Source organism: Gastrolobium bilobum, unplaced genomic scaffold (assembly GCF_033153095.1).
Source record: "Gastrolobium bilobum isolate Gb01-03AN ecotype WA unplaced genomic scaffold, APGP_CSIRO_Gbil_v1 utg19495, whole genome shotgun sequence".
NCBI lineage: Eukaryota > Viridiplantae > Streptophyta > Magnoliopsida > Fabales > Fabaceae > Gastrolobium > Gastrolobium bilobum.
This window is the reverse complement of record NW_026898451.1, coordinates 40,515-56,089: the sequence shown is the minus strand read 5'-3', so window position 1 is coordinate 56,089 and position 15,575 is coordinate 40,515. Positions and strand designations below refer to the sequence as shown.

At 35.3% G+C, this 15,575-nt stretch overlaps 1 protein-coding gene across 1 annotated transcript; it reads left to right on the top strand.

Moving 5' to 3' along the window:
• Positions 1-6,799: 6,799 nt before the first annotated feature.
• Positions 6,800-11,988, top strand: LOC133316428 (mitochondrial adenine nucleotide transporter ADNT1-like). Its single transcript, XM_061518174.1, has 8 exons — positions 6,800-7,040; positions 9,082-9,130; positions 9,512-9,675; positions 9,781-9,818; positions 10,623-10,735; positions 10,877-10,990; positions 11,134-11,472; positions 11,775-11,988. The coding sequence occupies exons 1-8, from the start codon at positions 6,874-6,876 to the stop codon at positions 11,856-11,858; spliced, it is 1,068 nt and encodes a 355-aa protein (XP_061374158.1). The 5' UTR covers positions 6,800-6,873; the 3' UTR covers positions 11,859-11,988.
• Positions 11,989-15,575: the final 3,587 nt, after the last annotated feature.

The window sequence follows — 15,575 nt, the reverse complement described above, 5'->3', positions numbered from 1 at the left end:
CACATGACTACATGGGTACCTAAAAGCAGTAAACTCACCACATTGACAGGCCCGATCCTGCAATGAAACCCACCATTTCTTTCCGCCTCTATGAGTTCTTTGATTGTAAGACTCTTGAACTCCAAATCGTGTTTTTTGTATGTCATACGACGTAACAAAGTGTGTTGCAGCATTTTGTTGTTTTTTAACGTATTCAACCCAGAACACTTCGGCGAAACGATTACCTTTGTTCATCTCTTCCCGAGCCTCCTGCCCGTTGGCCAAAAAATATTTGTTCAGCCTAGCGTACGTGATGCGCACCAAAGACGTGATTGGTAAGTTTCTGGCACCTTTAAGAACCTTGTTAACAACTCCGACAAGTTTGTAGTCATGTGGCCAAATCGCCTTCCTTCGGCATCGTATGATATACTCCATTTTTCCTTCGGAATTCGATCAATCCATGCTGCTATCTGTGGGCTTGATTCTTTAAATTTTTCCAAACCAGCGTCAAAATCCAATCGCGATGTAGTGTAGCCTGTATATGACAACACATAATTGTTAATAACTAATAACATCAGCGTCGTACGATCATTGTAACTAGATAAAAAAATTCTAGTGACATCCATACCTAACTTCTTTAACTGCTTCTTCAACATGATGTTTTTGAACTTATGATTGAAATTGCTTGCCAGATGTCTCACGCAAAAAACATGGTACGCTCTGGGTGGTTGCCACCCTAACGCAACATTATTGACGGCTGCCAATATACCTGCATGTCGATCAGAAATAAGGCATATTCCATCTTTCTGAGTCACATGGATCCGTAACATGGCAAAAAACCAGGACCAATTGTCAATATTCTCACAACTAACAACAGCAAACGCTACAGGCAGGACATAATTGTTACCGTCAACAGCTGTAGCGATCATTAGCGTTCCGCGGTATTTTCTATACAAATGTGTCCCATCGATTTGGAGCATAGGCTTGCAATAATTAAAGGCATCACAACACTGTTTGAATGTCCAAAAAACCCTTTTAAACACCTTGTGCGAACCATCGAGCCGACCATCAATCCTATGTTCATTCACATCCAGTTTATAGGCAGACCCAGGAGAAAACAATAACATATAATCCAACCATCTTGGCAGAAACGCGTACGACTCATCCCAATCCCCAAATACCCTCACAATTGCCTTCTGTTTGATTTCCAGGCTTTTCTGTATGATATATGAAATCCTAGATTTGATGCATCCTCTCCTGTATTAACCCAATTTTAACACTAGGCTCTTCACGTATCATTTCTGCGGTTTGACAAACAACAACGTATTAGCGTTACACTCACGATATTAATTTAAACATTTACCAGATGGTTGACTTAGTGATGATCAATTCACAAATGAAACTAGAGTTAAGTTGTTTGTGATCCTGTGAAAGTGTTTGAGATACACATGTATGGATGTTGTTCCACACGCCTATTATCCATTCATGACCGCCTTTTTTCAGATATGCTCGCATCCTCCACGGACAACCATCATTGTGATTTTGACAAATCATTATCAGCCTTTGCGTATCACTTTTTAGTACGACAGTTGTGCGATTTTTTGCCATACAATACTGTTTGATGGCCATTTGTACATCCTGCTTGCTTTCAAATTGCTGGTCCCATTTGCCAATTTGGTACTTGTGCCCCTTGCATGTCATCACACTCTTGATCGGGGTGTGCCCAGTTAATGTTCGTGTAATGTGGTATTTCCGACCAAAATGGAACATTATCCACTGCTTTTTAACACACAATGTCGTTAAGTACATAAAAATATAATTAAACTGAAACAGTAAACTATCTTAAAACTCAAATGGTAAACTACCTAACCTGCAGCAGGTGGTGGGTCATGCGCACCAACAATACCCGGTGATGGAATCGGTTCAACCAAAGCAGTGGACGTTTCCAACTCGAAATCACCATCAACGTCTGTATCCGACGAGTCACTTTCAGGGACTAGACCTTCATCAACCTCCTCCTCGGAACTATCAGTACGCCCCGATGGATCATCTACTTCATTGGCATGAATCACGTCTAAAGGTTGTGTTATTGGGGGTGATGATGGTGGGGGTGACACATTTATATCTTCCGCATCTACTTCCGGCTCTTTGTTAATGTGTATGGAGTGACTGGTAGGGATGAAACATTGAGTGCTTGCCTCTCCACCGTTGTTTAGTTCCGCATATAACTCGATGTATGAGGACTCTCCATGCTGTCGAAATGCATCAACTACTAGTGACACATCTTCATCCTCAACCACCTCCACAGCAACCCATTGCACGGGGTTACCAGAAGCACATCTAACAATCAGTCGAGACAAGGATTGACCTCGTTGTAATCTCAACTTCTTGTATATTATTTTCTTGAGCTCATTATATTTGCAACGCGGACTCATGCGGAAGATCTTTGTATCTCCTTCAAACACTTGACCGTTCGGTCCAAAATATCTTCTCCCATTGTAACATAGAAGGCATATTACATCATTGTTATTCTCACTCATTATGTACTGAAATAGAATTCACACACAGAAATGGAAATTTCCTTTTAAGAAAACGAACGAGAATGAATGACTGACTTTGTCGAGGAAGGGGGTTTAAATAACACTGAGTTCGCTTTATGGCCCAGCGACCTGTAACTGTCGGCATGTAGTTCGCTGACCAAGGCAGCGGACTTCTAGGGAACTGCCACGTGGCACCTAGGTCGCCTTGGTCCCCAGCGAACTTGGTTGGGGTCAGACACGTGCCATCTAGGTCACTTGCATAGGCAGCGAACTCAAAATACGTTGCAGGCTTTATTGCACCCAAGTTCGCTACTGACACAAGCGAACTTGAGCACCACCAGCTTACTGACACATCATCATGCCTGGTTCGCTACTACTCCCAGCGAACTAGCCCGCGTGACAGTTTGGGAAAAAAGTTCAGGTGCGTGGCATTTAGGTAAATAACAGTGGGAACAGTGGCACAATGGTCACTGTTCCCTCCTTTTAGACTGTATCAAAAAAAAAACTTCTTTTTGATAAGTTGGTGTCCAAGTCCAAGTTATTGCTATATTTCTATGGGCCTCCACTGTAGCTTCGAAGGCCCAAAAAACCACGAATTAGCCAAGAGGATTGTCCCGTCTATTTTTCTCTTGCAAATCTGAAAAAGCGAGTAGGGTAATTTCGTTTTCTCCTTAATCTCAAACCAACCAGCGAGAAACTTATGTAGGAACAATTGAGATTGAACAAAACTAGCTGTAATGATTAGTCTTTCTCCTTAATCTCTTTTCTCTTTATTTTTTTCGTAAGAAGAGACTAATTCTTAGGGTGAGTAGTGATTGGACGAAATTCTTCTGATAACGGTAATTTTTAAGATTTTTTATTTGTGTTCTATTCTATGTCATGTTTCCATATATATCTTACAATTCATTTTGTTTGTTCCATCTTACATATTCCTTATTTCCTTTAATGAGAAAAGAAGTAAAGAAAGAAATTTATCCTCTTTCTTTTTTTAACTTTTCATAAAATACGGGTAACTATAAATTTTTTATCTGGACATTTCTTTGTATTTAAATTAAATTATTATAAATTATAACATAAAATAAATAAGTTAATGGTAATTATTTAAAAATATATATGATCCTTCTCACTGATACATGATACATATCAGAGATAGTGTAACAAATATTTTTCTTTTAAATGCAAGTCAGCGATTTTTTTAAAAAGGGTAATTTGACTAATTTCTGGCTTCTTTTTTCTTTTTCTTTTTCTTTTAATTATGTTCGTTACGAAGAGGAAGGAGGGGAACCTCAATTGATAGAATCACGGGAAGCAAGATATTTCCTAAAAAAATGTCATTTTCGAATAATGTTCATGGGCATAACGAAAGAGTCAGGCCAGCTTTCCGTTATTTTTATTATTGATGATGTCAGATAATCGTCAAAGTTGCAGATTGCGGATCAATGACTTATCGTTATATCAAACTAAAAATTGAAATTGCATTATGAATCACGCGTACTTAATATGTATATGTTAAGTACATAAATAAGTACTCAGGTGGCAACAAATTGCTCCGAAGCAGCAGGAGCAAAATAATCTTATTGCATGTGTCTCAAATGTGCGTTGGCCCTTTATTTGTGATAAAGCTTCGGAAACTAAGGACATTTAAAAGCCTATGTCAAATATATTGATCGTCAGTCAATTACTTTGGAGACGAGCTAGTGATTATAAGATGCTTTTTTTGTTTTTTGTCTTTTTTAATACAATGGGAGAACTGAGGTTTAAACTCATAACTTATAAGATACTTTTATATCACGAGAGTTGGAGGATTTTAGTCTTGAGATCCATCTCTAATTTTAATAAACTTTCCAAATAACGGTTGTCTGTTGAATTTTATCCCCACCACGCATTATTCTGTTGTATTTAAAATAATTAATTAATTTCTTTGATAACTGACCCGAAATTAAAGTCCGAGTTGAGCATAGAATATATAACTACAAGTTCCTTTGCATATATATTTTTTAGGCCCTATTTGGTTCAGGAGATCCTACAATTTAGCTAGGCAAATGAACTTGTCAATCCTCAAAGACTTCGTTTGGTAGACAGATTTCGCAAGGATGCCCATCTATCCCATTTGCATGGAATTTTTCCATTTGGTCCAGAAAGCAGGGCATTCGCACTGTTGAGAAAGCAATCTTGGCCGAAATTACCCTCGTGATATCCTCTTCTATTCTTTTTGCTGCAACTGCATCTTAATTTGCTCGCTCTCATAAACTCAAGAGGTAGAACAATCAAGAAAAAAAAAAAGAAAAAAAGAACTTGATCGTATCCTCACTGCCACCATTCTGTTTCACGCACAAGAGAGCGACTTCTTCCAAAACGACACGGCCGAGAAGGAGATTGTGTCGTTGGTGCGCGCTACCAAGGCGAAGAAGGAATCCAGAGCCGCCGAGGAGAGGGCGGCCGCCGATAAAAAAAATCAAAGGAAGCGGAGATGGCGGCGATTGCGGCGATGAAAGAGAAGGAATTGGAAGCAAAGGAGCGGAAGTACAAGGAGTCTGGTTCAAGTGGCTCAATAGCTAAGAGAATTAAAAAAAAAAAAACAATTTTTACTTCAATTTTGGATTGATACTATAATCGTATCTAACCGTTGATTTCTGTCAATCAACGGTTAAGATTTTTGCAAATTAAATTTATTAATTAATTATTAATTCACAATAAATGACAACCGTTGATTGGCGAAAATCAAGGGTTAAGATATGATTGTAAGAGTTTGTAAACTATTTGGGTTGTAAATATAACCCCTCCCTTTTTAAACAAGGTTAAGGTATTTTTATGATATTATATTTTAAATTTTTTAGAAACCATTTTTTGATTTATAAAAGTAATAAAACTATTTTTTAACATTTAATTTTTTTTTTATAAACTAATTTAATTATAAATAATTTTTTTTAAATATGTTTGTAACATCCTCTTTAAATAACGTAGCAATTAATAGGTGGAAGTTTTATGTAAAATTTTAAAAAAAAATTATGATGTGTTCGAATCTCCCCCGTACCACTTTTGAAGGAGTTTAAAGCTTTAATCCTGAACTCTCTCCTAATCGGATTAGTAGCGAAACAATGAACCGATTGAAATATTTCAAAAAAAAATAAAAATCATGAGAATGCAATAAAATCTTAAATACAATATCCTTTATAAAATCATATTTGAAATACATAAGGCGGAAGAACAGCTTGAGAAGAAGAGAAAGAAAAAAAAGACAAAGAACAGAAGAAATATGTGTACGAAAGCCAATTACCAAACAAAAAAATATAGTAACACATCAGCAAACTTTCTAAAGAATGTAATAATTTTCGGCCAGGATTTTATATATACGTAGCAAAATAAGAAAAATGTTCATTTAAATAAGGAAAAATAGAAATAAATATGATGGCTAATCAACCCTTTGATTAGGGTCTCATCACTTCCCAATAATATTATTGGATAATTTTCTTTTTTTTTATCCAATCAATCCAATTGATTGGTTTCCCTAATTTTAGCCAATCAATTTAATTAAGACAAATCTCACTCGACCCATGACACATATAGTTTAAATTTTTTTTAAACTTTATTTAAGACAAAAAGTTTACAAGTTTGAAAACAATCTAAATCATTACAAATGACAAAACTTTCCACACATTGAAATATAATATAGTATAAACGAAGTGAACGTAGATAAGTTATTTATATTCGCTCCCAAAATGACGTCATTTTGGGTTGAAAATTAAAAATTATAATAAAAAATATTATTATAACCCTGAAATAAATTATAATTAGAAAAATAACATAATTTCAGCTTCAAAACGATGTCGTTTTGGGCCTCACTGTAGATAAATTATCTACATTGACACAGAAGAGAACCCATAAATGAAAACTTAAAATATAAAATAAAAAAATACTGGATGCATGGGTTCGGGAAAGATAGGTTCCACTGGAGGACATGGACATTTTAAATTAGTGGTTACCCTCTTAAACGCGCCAGGCGCCATGGCACAAGCAAATAGTGGGTTGTTCTTTGCTTGACGACTCTGCCAACTAAAACAAAAAATAAAGAATAAAGAATAAACAAAAATAAAAGGGCTCGGAATTACAGAAATACCAAGCCAGAAGTCACAGATCACACGTTATGATGGAGACGCGCGCATATAATAAACGCTTTTCAAAAGTAAAATCCGGGAACAAGGTTATTTTCGTTTCTATTCTGTTATACCGTTTACTTTCCTTTCATTGCCTTTTCTTTCTAATGCAAATTCTCTTTCTCCGCTAGCGTTAATCCTCCATCATACGCACTCGATAGAATTCGTTTCTTACAGCCATTTCTGGGGTTCCGGCATCAATGGCGTCCGAAGATGCTGCCGGAAAGACCAGTCATGAGGCTGCTGTTTCCACGACCGTCAATATCGCCGGCGAAGCAAAGCTTGCCGTTGAAGGTGTGAAACCTCCTACTCACGCGCTTATCAGCATCTGCAAGTCTCTCGTCGCCGGTGGAATCGCTGGTGGAGTGTAAGTTTCACTTCTTTCATTTTCTTTTCTTGATTCTTTCTTTTGGTGGACGTTGCACGCACTTTTTGCTAGTGTTGCTTTTCTCCATTCATTTTTTCTCGATATTGTTCATTTTTTCCCTTCTTCTTTTGGTCTTGGAAGTTATTTTTGGTTCTGCTTTCGGTCCTTCGTTTTCGTTTGTTGTTTTCTTCAATCCAACGATAGCTTCTTTGTGATGCTTTGATTATTGAAGCATTTGCATGTTCGAGATCATGAAATCGTTATGCTGTGATCATTTACTAGGTGTAGGCCGGTCTTCTATTTAAATCTGATCGATTTTTCTCTCAGGATTGTTTTTAGTTCTTACCGGTCTCACCCTTATCTCCTATCTCTATGCAATGTAAAGAAATCTTGCAGAGCTATTGTTGGAATTAGTGTTATTAAACTCGCCGTTAATATCGAAATATTGGCCCTACTTGATATTGACAAATGTAATAAGCATAATATAAGTATTATATGTTTTAAGGGTTCATTCTTTTTTCCGGCGGTTACTCCAGATAAGTTATCTGCAGTAAGTTCAATACGATGTTGTTTTGGGATGGAAATCATAATATTTTTGTAATTTTAATTTATTTTAAAGTTATAATAATCTTTATATTTATAATTTTTTAAAATTTCAATAACAAAACGACATTATTTTAAAAATAAATACAAATAACTTACATGCTTTTTCATGTTTTAACGGTTAATGTTATATGCATTCTTTATTCGTCGTTTATGTCAGGATACGCGTCCCAATCAACCTAGGGAACAGTGCCCGTTTAATTTAATACCGGTTCAAATCAGTTTAAAATTGGTTTAAACTAGTCCAACCATCTATTCCAATCCGGTTTTATGATAAAATATTCAATTGCATTGTTTATGTCCTTTTATTTTTCCATCTTTAGCCAGTAAAAATAAAATGAGTAAATACCCTTTTTAGTCCCTGACAATATCTACGAAGTCCTTTTCAGTCCCTGGCAATAAAAAAGGACCAAATTGGTCCCTGAGAGTACAAGAAAAGGACCACTCTACATATTTGGGAGTTGACATAAGGACTAACATGACCCTTTTTTTGTAATTTTAGGGACCAATTTGGTCCTTTTTTATTGCCAGGGACTAAAAAAGACTTCGTAGATATTGACAGGGACTAAAAATGGTGTTTACTCAAATAAAATTTCGTTAGTAACTCCAAAGTAGAAATACCCTGTTGACTACTTGATACTTGATAGTATGTTAAGAGCATGGGATTATGCAGTGAGCACAACTCAAAGTCACTTTCATATCCCGTAGATAAATGATAATTACACATTATAATTTATACCACTCTTATATAACTTTTTTTAAATAAAAAATAAAATACACACTTCATCGCACTCTTTTATATATTTTTTATTCCAAACAAATAAATTGTAAAAGTGGTATAATTTTTTTTATGGGTAAAATACACCCCCTTTTTTAAGGGTAAAATATGTTAAGCTTCAGTCTATTTTGATGTAAATAAGTTTTTAAAGAGTGGTGGACAACTATAAACAAGTCTCCTAAAGTATGTTTTTTTACCCCTCTTAATGTCAACCACAACTAATTTTGAACATCCTAGTATCAACTTTAAAACTTTAGAAGCTGAGACGAAGTTTAAAATATAATGCTTTGGGACTTCATCCAAAATCTTTTGAAGAATGTTAATTTGTTCAAAAAAAATTGCGTAAATATAATTTTTTATCCAGTAAATACAATTTCCTTTGACATTTACTGAATTACTGCATCAGTTGATCATTGGGATGAGAGTCAACTGCTGTGTGGGGATATCTATTTGTGGACATGTGAATATGTTCGTTAAAAATACTACTAAAATTATTAGTATTTGTCAGTGAAATTGCGAAACAAGCCAAGTCCCTGTAGGCTATAGTTTTTTCTTGGCATTGATGAGGCAGATTTCACCTTATAATGTGCATGTATGAAATGGGTTTTTATCTTTGCATTTTGATAAAGCCAAGCCTTATATATCTACTTTCTTTTATAGGTCACGAACAGCTGTGGCTCCTCTGGAAAGATTAAAGATTCTGCTGCAGGTAACTCCTACTAAGTTTATTACTACTACTATTATCTTTTTGCTGTTAACCATTCTCCTCCACTACTTCTCCATCCCCACCGTCCTTACCAAAAGATTTTTATAGTATTTACATAGGAATGGAACAAGCAGCATTTTGTCCAATGTTATGATGTTTATTGCTGTCATTAAATGTATGTTTAGATGTATAGTCTCATGATGCAACCTTTTTTTTCTTTTTTTCAAATTCTTGATTATCAACTCTGTTTTCCTAAAGCAGAGGATCAGGTGTGTGGATGGCTGGGTGTATGAATGTAGATAAACATACGTTCGAGGGGGAGATTATGTTGATTTTATGCTTTGCTGTTCAGTGAATTAAACGAATTGCTTTTGGAAAATGCAGGTTCAAAATCGTCACGATATAAAATACAACGGAACAATTCAAGGGTTAAAATATATATGGAGAACTGAAGGTTTAAGAGGAATGTTTAAAGGAAACGGAACTAATTGTGCTCGTATTGTCCCAAATTCAGCAGTGAAGTTCTTTAGCTATGAGGAAGCATCTAAGTATGCTTCTGCACATTTATTTTCTGATATTTATTTCATTTGTCTGTTGTAAATTTGTCAATTCAATACAAGGCTCCCTCTAATTATTAGTTAATACTAATGCAGGGGTATTTTATGGCTCTACCAGCAGCAACCTGGAAATGGTACAACCAAAACAACTCTCCCTTAAATCACTCTTTTATGCATCAGAACATTGTTAGACTTAGAAGGTCCGATACAGCATAAAAAGAGGACTTAGATGTTCCGTCTATCTTTATAGTAGTGTAGAGATCACGTTATGGCAAAATTACATGGGGAACACACTAGAAAATTTTGTTAATGGAAGAGTTTTGTGCATGAGAACAATTTTATTCATCATGACGCGGTGATCTGATCATTTCATGTTGCTGATTTAAATGTTAATATTTAAAAAGGACATTTGAATCTTCCCAATGAATTACTTATCTGAATACAGTTTTCTATCCATATTAGAATTATTAGCAGTTGCTTATCAGTCTGCTTTTTTATTTTTTTCAAGTAATTATTTATATTAAAAGTGGGTGTTTTGATAAATAAAGTAGAAATTTTTGAATTGAGAAAAAATTGTGAAAAAGGATAAATAAAGAGATAGCTGAGAAGAAAAGAAAGGTAGATGTTTCGGCCAACTGTCTCTTGTAATGGCATGTCAGTTTTTATCTTTTTATTGTAAATTATCCTTTCCTATAATGGCATTTTGGAAAAGAAGAAGAAGGAATTGTGACCAAAGGAATCCTTTACTGGTAGTATAAATAAACAGTGTATATTCTTAATCATGTGTGTGTTTGTTGATGTAAATTGTTTGTCCAGTACATGTAATTCGTAATAAATGTGCTTTCCTACCCTTCCAAGGCTTTGTCATTGTCATTCAATGGTGCTTATGTGGTTGATGATGTTCATTCCCCAACCCCACTTTTTTTTTTTTTTTGCAGAAGAAGCTCAGCTTACTCCTCTTCTGCGTCTTGGAGCTGGTGCATGTGCGGGAATCATTGCCATGTCTGCAACTTATCCTATGGACCTGGTACGAGGACGGCTAACTGTCCAGGTATTGCTAAAGAAAGTTCTTTTGGAATTTTGGTTTATTTGGATTTGCTTCTAGAAGTGTTGTTTGTGGAAGATGAGGATTCCTCATTAAATCGTTTGCTTTGTTGGCCATAAGTTTAATTCATTTGCAAAAATTCTGTAGACAGAAGGATCTCCTTCCCAGTACAGAGGAATTTTTCATGCTCTTTCAACAGTCTTCCGGGAAGAAGGCCCGCGAGCTTTGTATAAAGGATGGCTGCCTTCAGTCATAGGAGTTGTAAGCAAACAACTTTGATTCTTGAAATAGATATATTTGTGTTAACCTCTGATTCTAGGGGTCTACAGATTATTCATGTCATGTTATCTGTTTTTAAGGATTTCCGATTTTATCTTTGCATGAAAATACTATTTTATCTGCAGATACCGTATGTGGGTCTTAATTTTTCTGTGTATGAATCTCTCAAAGACTGGTTGATTCGATCTAAACCATTTGGAATAGCTCAAGATTCTGAGCTAAGTGTGACCACAAGGCTTGCATGTGGGGCTGCTGCTGGAACTGTTGGCCAGACAGTGGCATACCCTCTTGATGTCATTCGCCGAAGAATGCAGATGGTGGGTTGGAAAGATGCTGCTTCAGTTGTTGCTGGTGAAGGGAAGAGCAAAGCTGAGTATACTGGCATGGTTGATGCATTCAGGAAAACTGTGCAGCATGAGGGATTGGGTGCATTATACAAGGGCTTAGTGCCCAATTCGGTTAAGGTCAGTCGATCTGTTTGGCCATTTGCATAACTTCCTTGTCATGTTACAATGCTCTATGATCAAGTTCATTTATCTACATACCCTTTCCAACTGGTATGAATTTGGAATTCTGGATCCACAATCCCATGTAAACTGCGGGTAACAAAAACTTGGGTACATTTTTTGCATCAATTTCCCGGGTTTGATTGACAATAGTTCTTAGTCTCAGAAGAGAAAGCTTAATTAATAGCATCAAATACGTAATGAGTGAGCTTATGCAACAGAGAAGCATTTTGATTGCAATCCCACTCTATTCGTTTCAGGTGGTCCCTTCTATAGCTATTGCTTTCGTGACATACGAGATGGTTAAGGACATTCTTGGAGTTGAAGTGAGAATATCTGACTGAAGAATTAGCAATTCGTTAGGCATTTGTCGGCATTTGCCAGAAGTGATAGTAGTAGACAGTAATTAGTTACTTCATTTTCAGTAAATGAAATTTGAAGATTTAATTGTAGAAAACCAGTTGTATGTCCTATCCATATGTCATCTCTTCTCTACATATTTTTTTCATTCAGTAGCAATAAAGAGTTGTGGCAGGGCTATATGACTCATACAAAAGTAACGGCTTTTAAGTTTGAGAAATTATTCTCTCATTAAATAAGAAAGAATTACCAAACATGACTTGTTTTTTTTATTTTTTATTTTTTTAACACATGGTGGGACCATCATGTGTTGGGTTTATGGTGAGAATGTCTTCTACTAGAGATAAGATACTCCCTTTTAATGGCAAAAAAATTTAAATATTATTTTTTAATAAATAATAATGGAAACACAGTCAATTTTAAATGTAAATACGAATCTATATCACTTAAACAAGTTCCACAGAGGGCATGATCGATTGGAGAGAGACACGTCCCACAAATGGCGTGTTGTATGAGAGAAACACGCCCTACAAAGGGCGTGACTTGCGAGGAGAGAGACACGCCCCACAGAAGGCATGTTTTATGAGAGAGACACTCCCCACACGGGGTGTGACCCAAGAAATCTATATATACCCCCTCTTTCACTTTTTCATTTAACACCTCTCTAAAATTGGCCTCTGACTTTTCTCTAGATTTCGTCTTCAACTTTTAGCGCAACGAAGCTCAGTCAGTCAAGTAAGTCCCAATATCTGCTTACTATTTTTTAATTACAATATTAGATATATTATATTAGTGACGTAGGAAATTATTAGTGACGTAGAAAATAGTTAGTGGCTTAGAAAATGGTCAGTGACTTAGGAAATGGTTAGTGATTTAAAAATTTGTTAGTGACGTAAGGTATGATTAGTGACTTAACATAATTATATGGAATTGTAATATATGAACATATACTTTTAAATAAAAAAATATATTTTAATTTAATTTTTTTAAAATATTGGTCTAGGCAATGTTAATTTTATTTAATATAATTTTTTAACATCATTGACATTGCTTTCTGCTTCGTATACCATGCCTTTCTATATGAAACTTTGAATCCATAAGAATGAGTGATCCTCTTCTGAACCAGTGCAATTAAGACTGATGGTTCCTTTTTTATCATTTCTAACAATCAAATTGTAATGTACACATTAACACAAAGAAATATATATGAACCAAATTTTTTATAATCATAAAATTATGAAATAACGTACCTACCATGAGTAATGCAATAATATCAGAATCAAGCTGTCTGTGATCCTGAGAAATATGTTCATTCAAGCAATTGTGATCTCTACCCAATTTCATAACCTTCCAATTTTCACCATAAGTTGGTTTTATTACCCTAATCCTCCATGGGCAACCCTGCTCATGCGTGCAACATTTCATGTTTAACTTTGTAGGCATGCTCTCAACCACAATTGCTTCTTGATGCTCCCTCATCATGAGGTTGCGCTTGATTGCCATCTGAGCCTCTTTTCTGAATGTAAATTCCTAGTTAACAAACAACTTTCCCCTTAATTGCCATAGACCTTGGATTGAACCCGAACCCTCGGTATATGATTCTTGTTCACTCAGATGATCCCAATCAATATATGTGTAATGTGGAATTTCATCCCAAAAAGGGGTAACAACATCATCACCTGTGTGTACTAATTAATAATAGTAACAAGTAGAACAAATTACATCAACAAAACCATATATGCATATATGAGGTTTTTCCTAATATACCTTCAGGATGTTGTTGTATTTGACTCGAGCCCATGTCATGATGTTCTACGAATCAAGGCTCCCCTAGATCATGACATGGCTGGATTTGAGTAGTGGACCTGTCACATTCCTCATCATTGTCCAAAGCACTAGCATCCTCCGCAAGAAGATGATCTTCCATTGTGATATTTTCCTCATCGTCATCGTTATAGTCGTCATCCATAACCCAGGTAGGATCATTTTCATCTTCCTCAGACATGTTAACAACTGGAACAACAGATGTTGATCCATTACGTGGAGAATTACAAGCAACTGACCTCATGGGCAAAACAACATCCTCCGCTCTAGCAATATCCACGTACAACTCTAAGAAATATTTTCTGGACTGGTTGAAGAATTCTCCCATTACCATTTCTACGACTTCATCATCCACCACTTGCAAACTAATGTATTTTTCAGATTGTCATAATCTTGTCGTGACCAGAGTGATCTATTGGTTATCTTCTAGACCTAATTTTTGGCGAATTTTCTGATGCAGTTCGGCAAATGTTAAATTTCGCTTAATACGTGATGGCCTTTTCTCGCCTTCAAAAACTACACCGAGACAACCTTCCATTTTTCTACCATTATAATATAGAACAACACGAATAAAATCAAAATTTGAACTCATTCTTAAATATATTAATGAAAAACACAAAACATAATATGAATAAACAAGTGAAAAATGTACGTAAGAGTATTGTTTAATGATAGAGACGAGTTGTGAAAAATGTGGAGAGGAGAGGGTTTAAATAGGGAAGAATTGGGCTACTCAGGCCCTGATTGAGCAGGTTTGTCTGGCAGATCATACCCCGTGTGGGGAGTGTCTCTATCATAAAACACGCCCTCTGCGGGGCGTGTCTCTCACCAACCGTTCACGTCCTCTGTGGAGCGTGTTTGAGTACTATAGATTCATATTTACATTTAAAACAACTGAGTTTCCTTAATTATATATTAAAAAACAATATTTAAATATTTTTGCCGTTAAGTTTAGTTTATATTTTGTCGGGCACTACCACATGTAATTCTCCGGTGCTTCAATTCGGATCGATTTGGTGTTCCAAATATTTGTACTCATTTTTCTTTGTAGTTTTCGTCTATTGGGCTTATAATCCACAAAATCCCCAATTATTAAAAAAAGAAATCCTCAAAATCCTGAATCCTGTGGCTAAATATTAGTTAATCGGGGATCCTATATCAACAGTCTACGTCTCAGCATTTTGTTTCAAGTTTATCGTTCATCTCAAAAATAAAATCTAAGTTACTAACCCGTTACAAGTTTCAGCTCTAAATACTCGGTGTAAGGGGGCATAATGCATTTGTTTTGTATTTTGTTTAATTGTTTTCAAAATTAATTCCATAAAACATGACTCTAAAACAGTTTTTTTTTTTTTGGGGGGGGGGGGGGGGGGGATTGTTTGGGTCTCTTTTTTTTTTGGCCTTCATCATGAAGCTGTGGTAATCACGAAATTTCCATTACTAAGGGATTATTTTGTGCTTTTTTAACAGAAATAATTAACAATTTTTATGTTGTTCTTATTTTTAAAGCACTTGTTTGTTCTATTGTTTTAATAAATTAGTGCAGGTTCTCTAGCACTTTTTTTGTAAATAAATCTCTCCTTGGTGCACCCAAAGATGGCGTTGAAACTTGAAATCTCAGTGTTTAAAAAGTCTTTCAAACAACTGGTTTTTTTTAAAGTAAATAAATAAAAATGTACAGTTAATTTAATTTAAAATATATCATAATATTTAATACATTAAATGATTTAAAACTAATTTCATACATGGTGTTCCCGATATGCAATATGTTGTTAATCAACACACATTTTGGGGCAAAAAAAAATAAAATTAAAACTAAATAAAACTTAAATCATGACACACTTTATTTAAAGAAAGGGGAAAAAAAGAAATTGGAT

Coding starts and splice junctions, on each gene's coding strand:
- LOC133316428 (XM_061518174.1), top strand. CDS start 6,874: ATGGCGTCCGAAGATGCTGCCGGAAAGACCAGTCATGAGGCTGCTGTT. Junction 9,676..9,780: donor AGCTATGAGGAAGCATCTAA/GTATGCTTCTGC, acceptor ATACTAATGCAG/GGGTATTTTATGGCTCTACC. Junction 10,991..11,133: donor TGCCTTCAGTCATAGGAGTT/GTAAGCAAACAA, acceptor TTTTATCTGCAG/ATACCGTATGTGGGTCTTAA.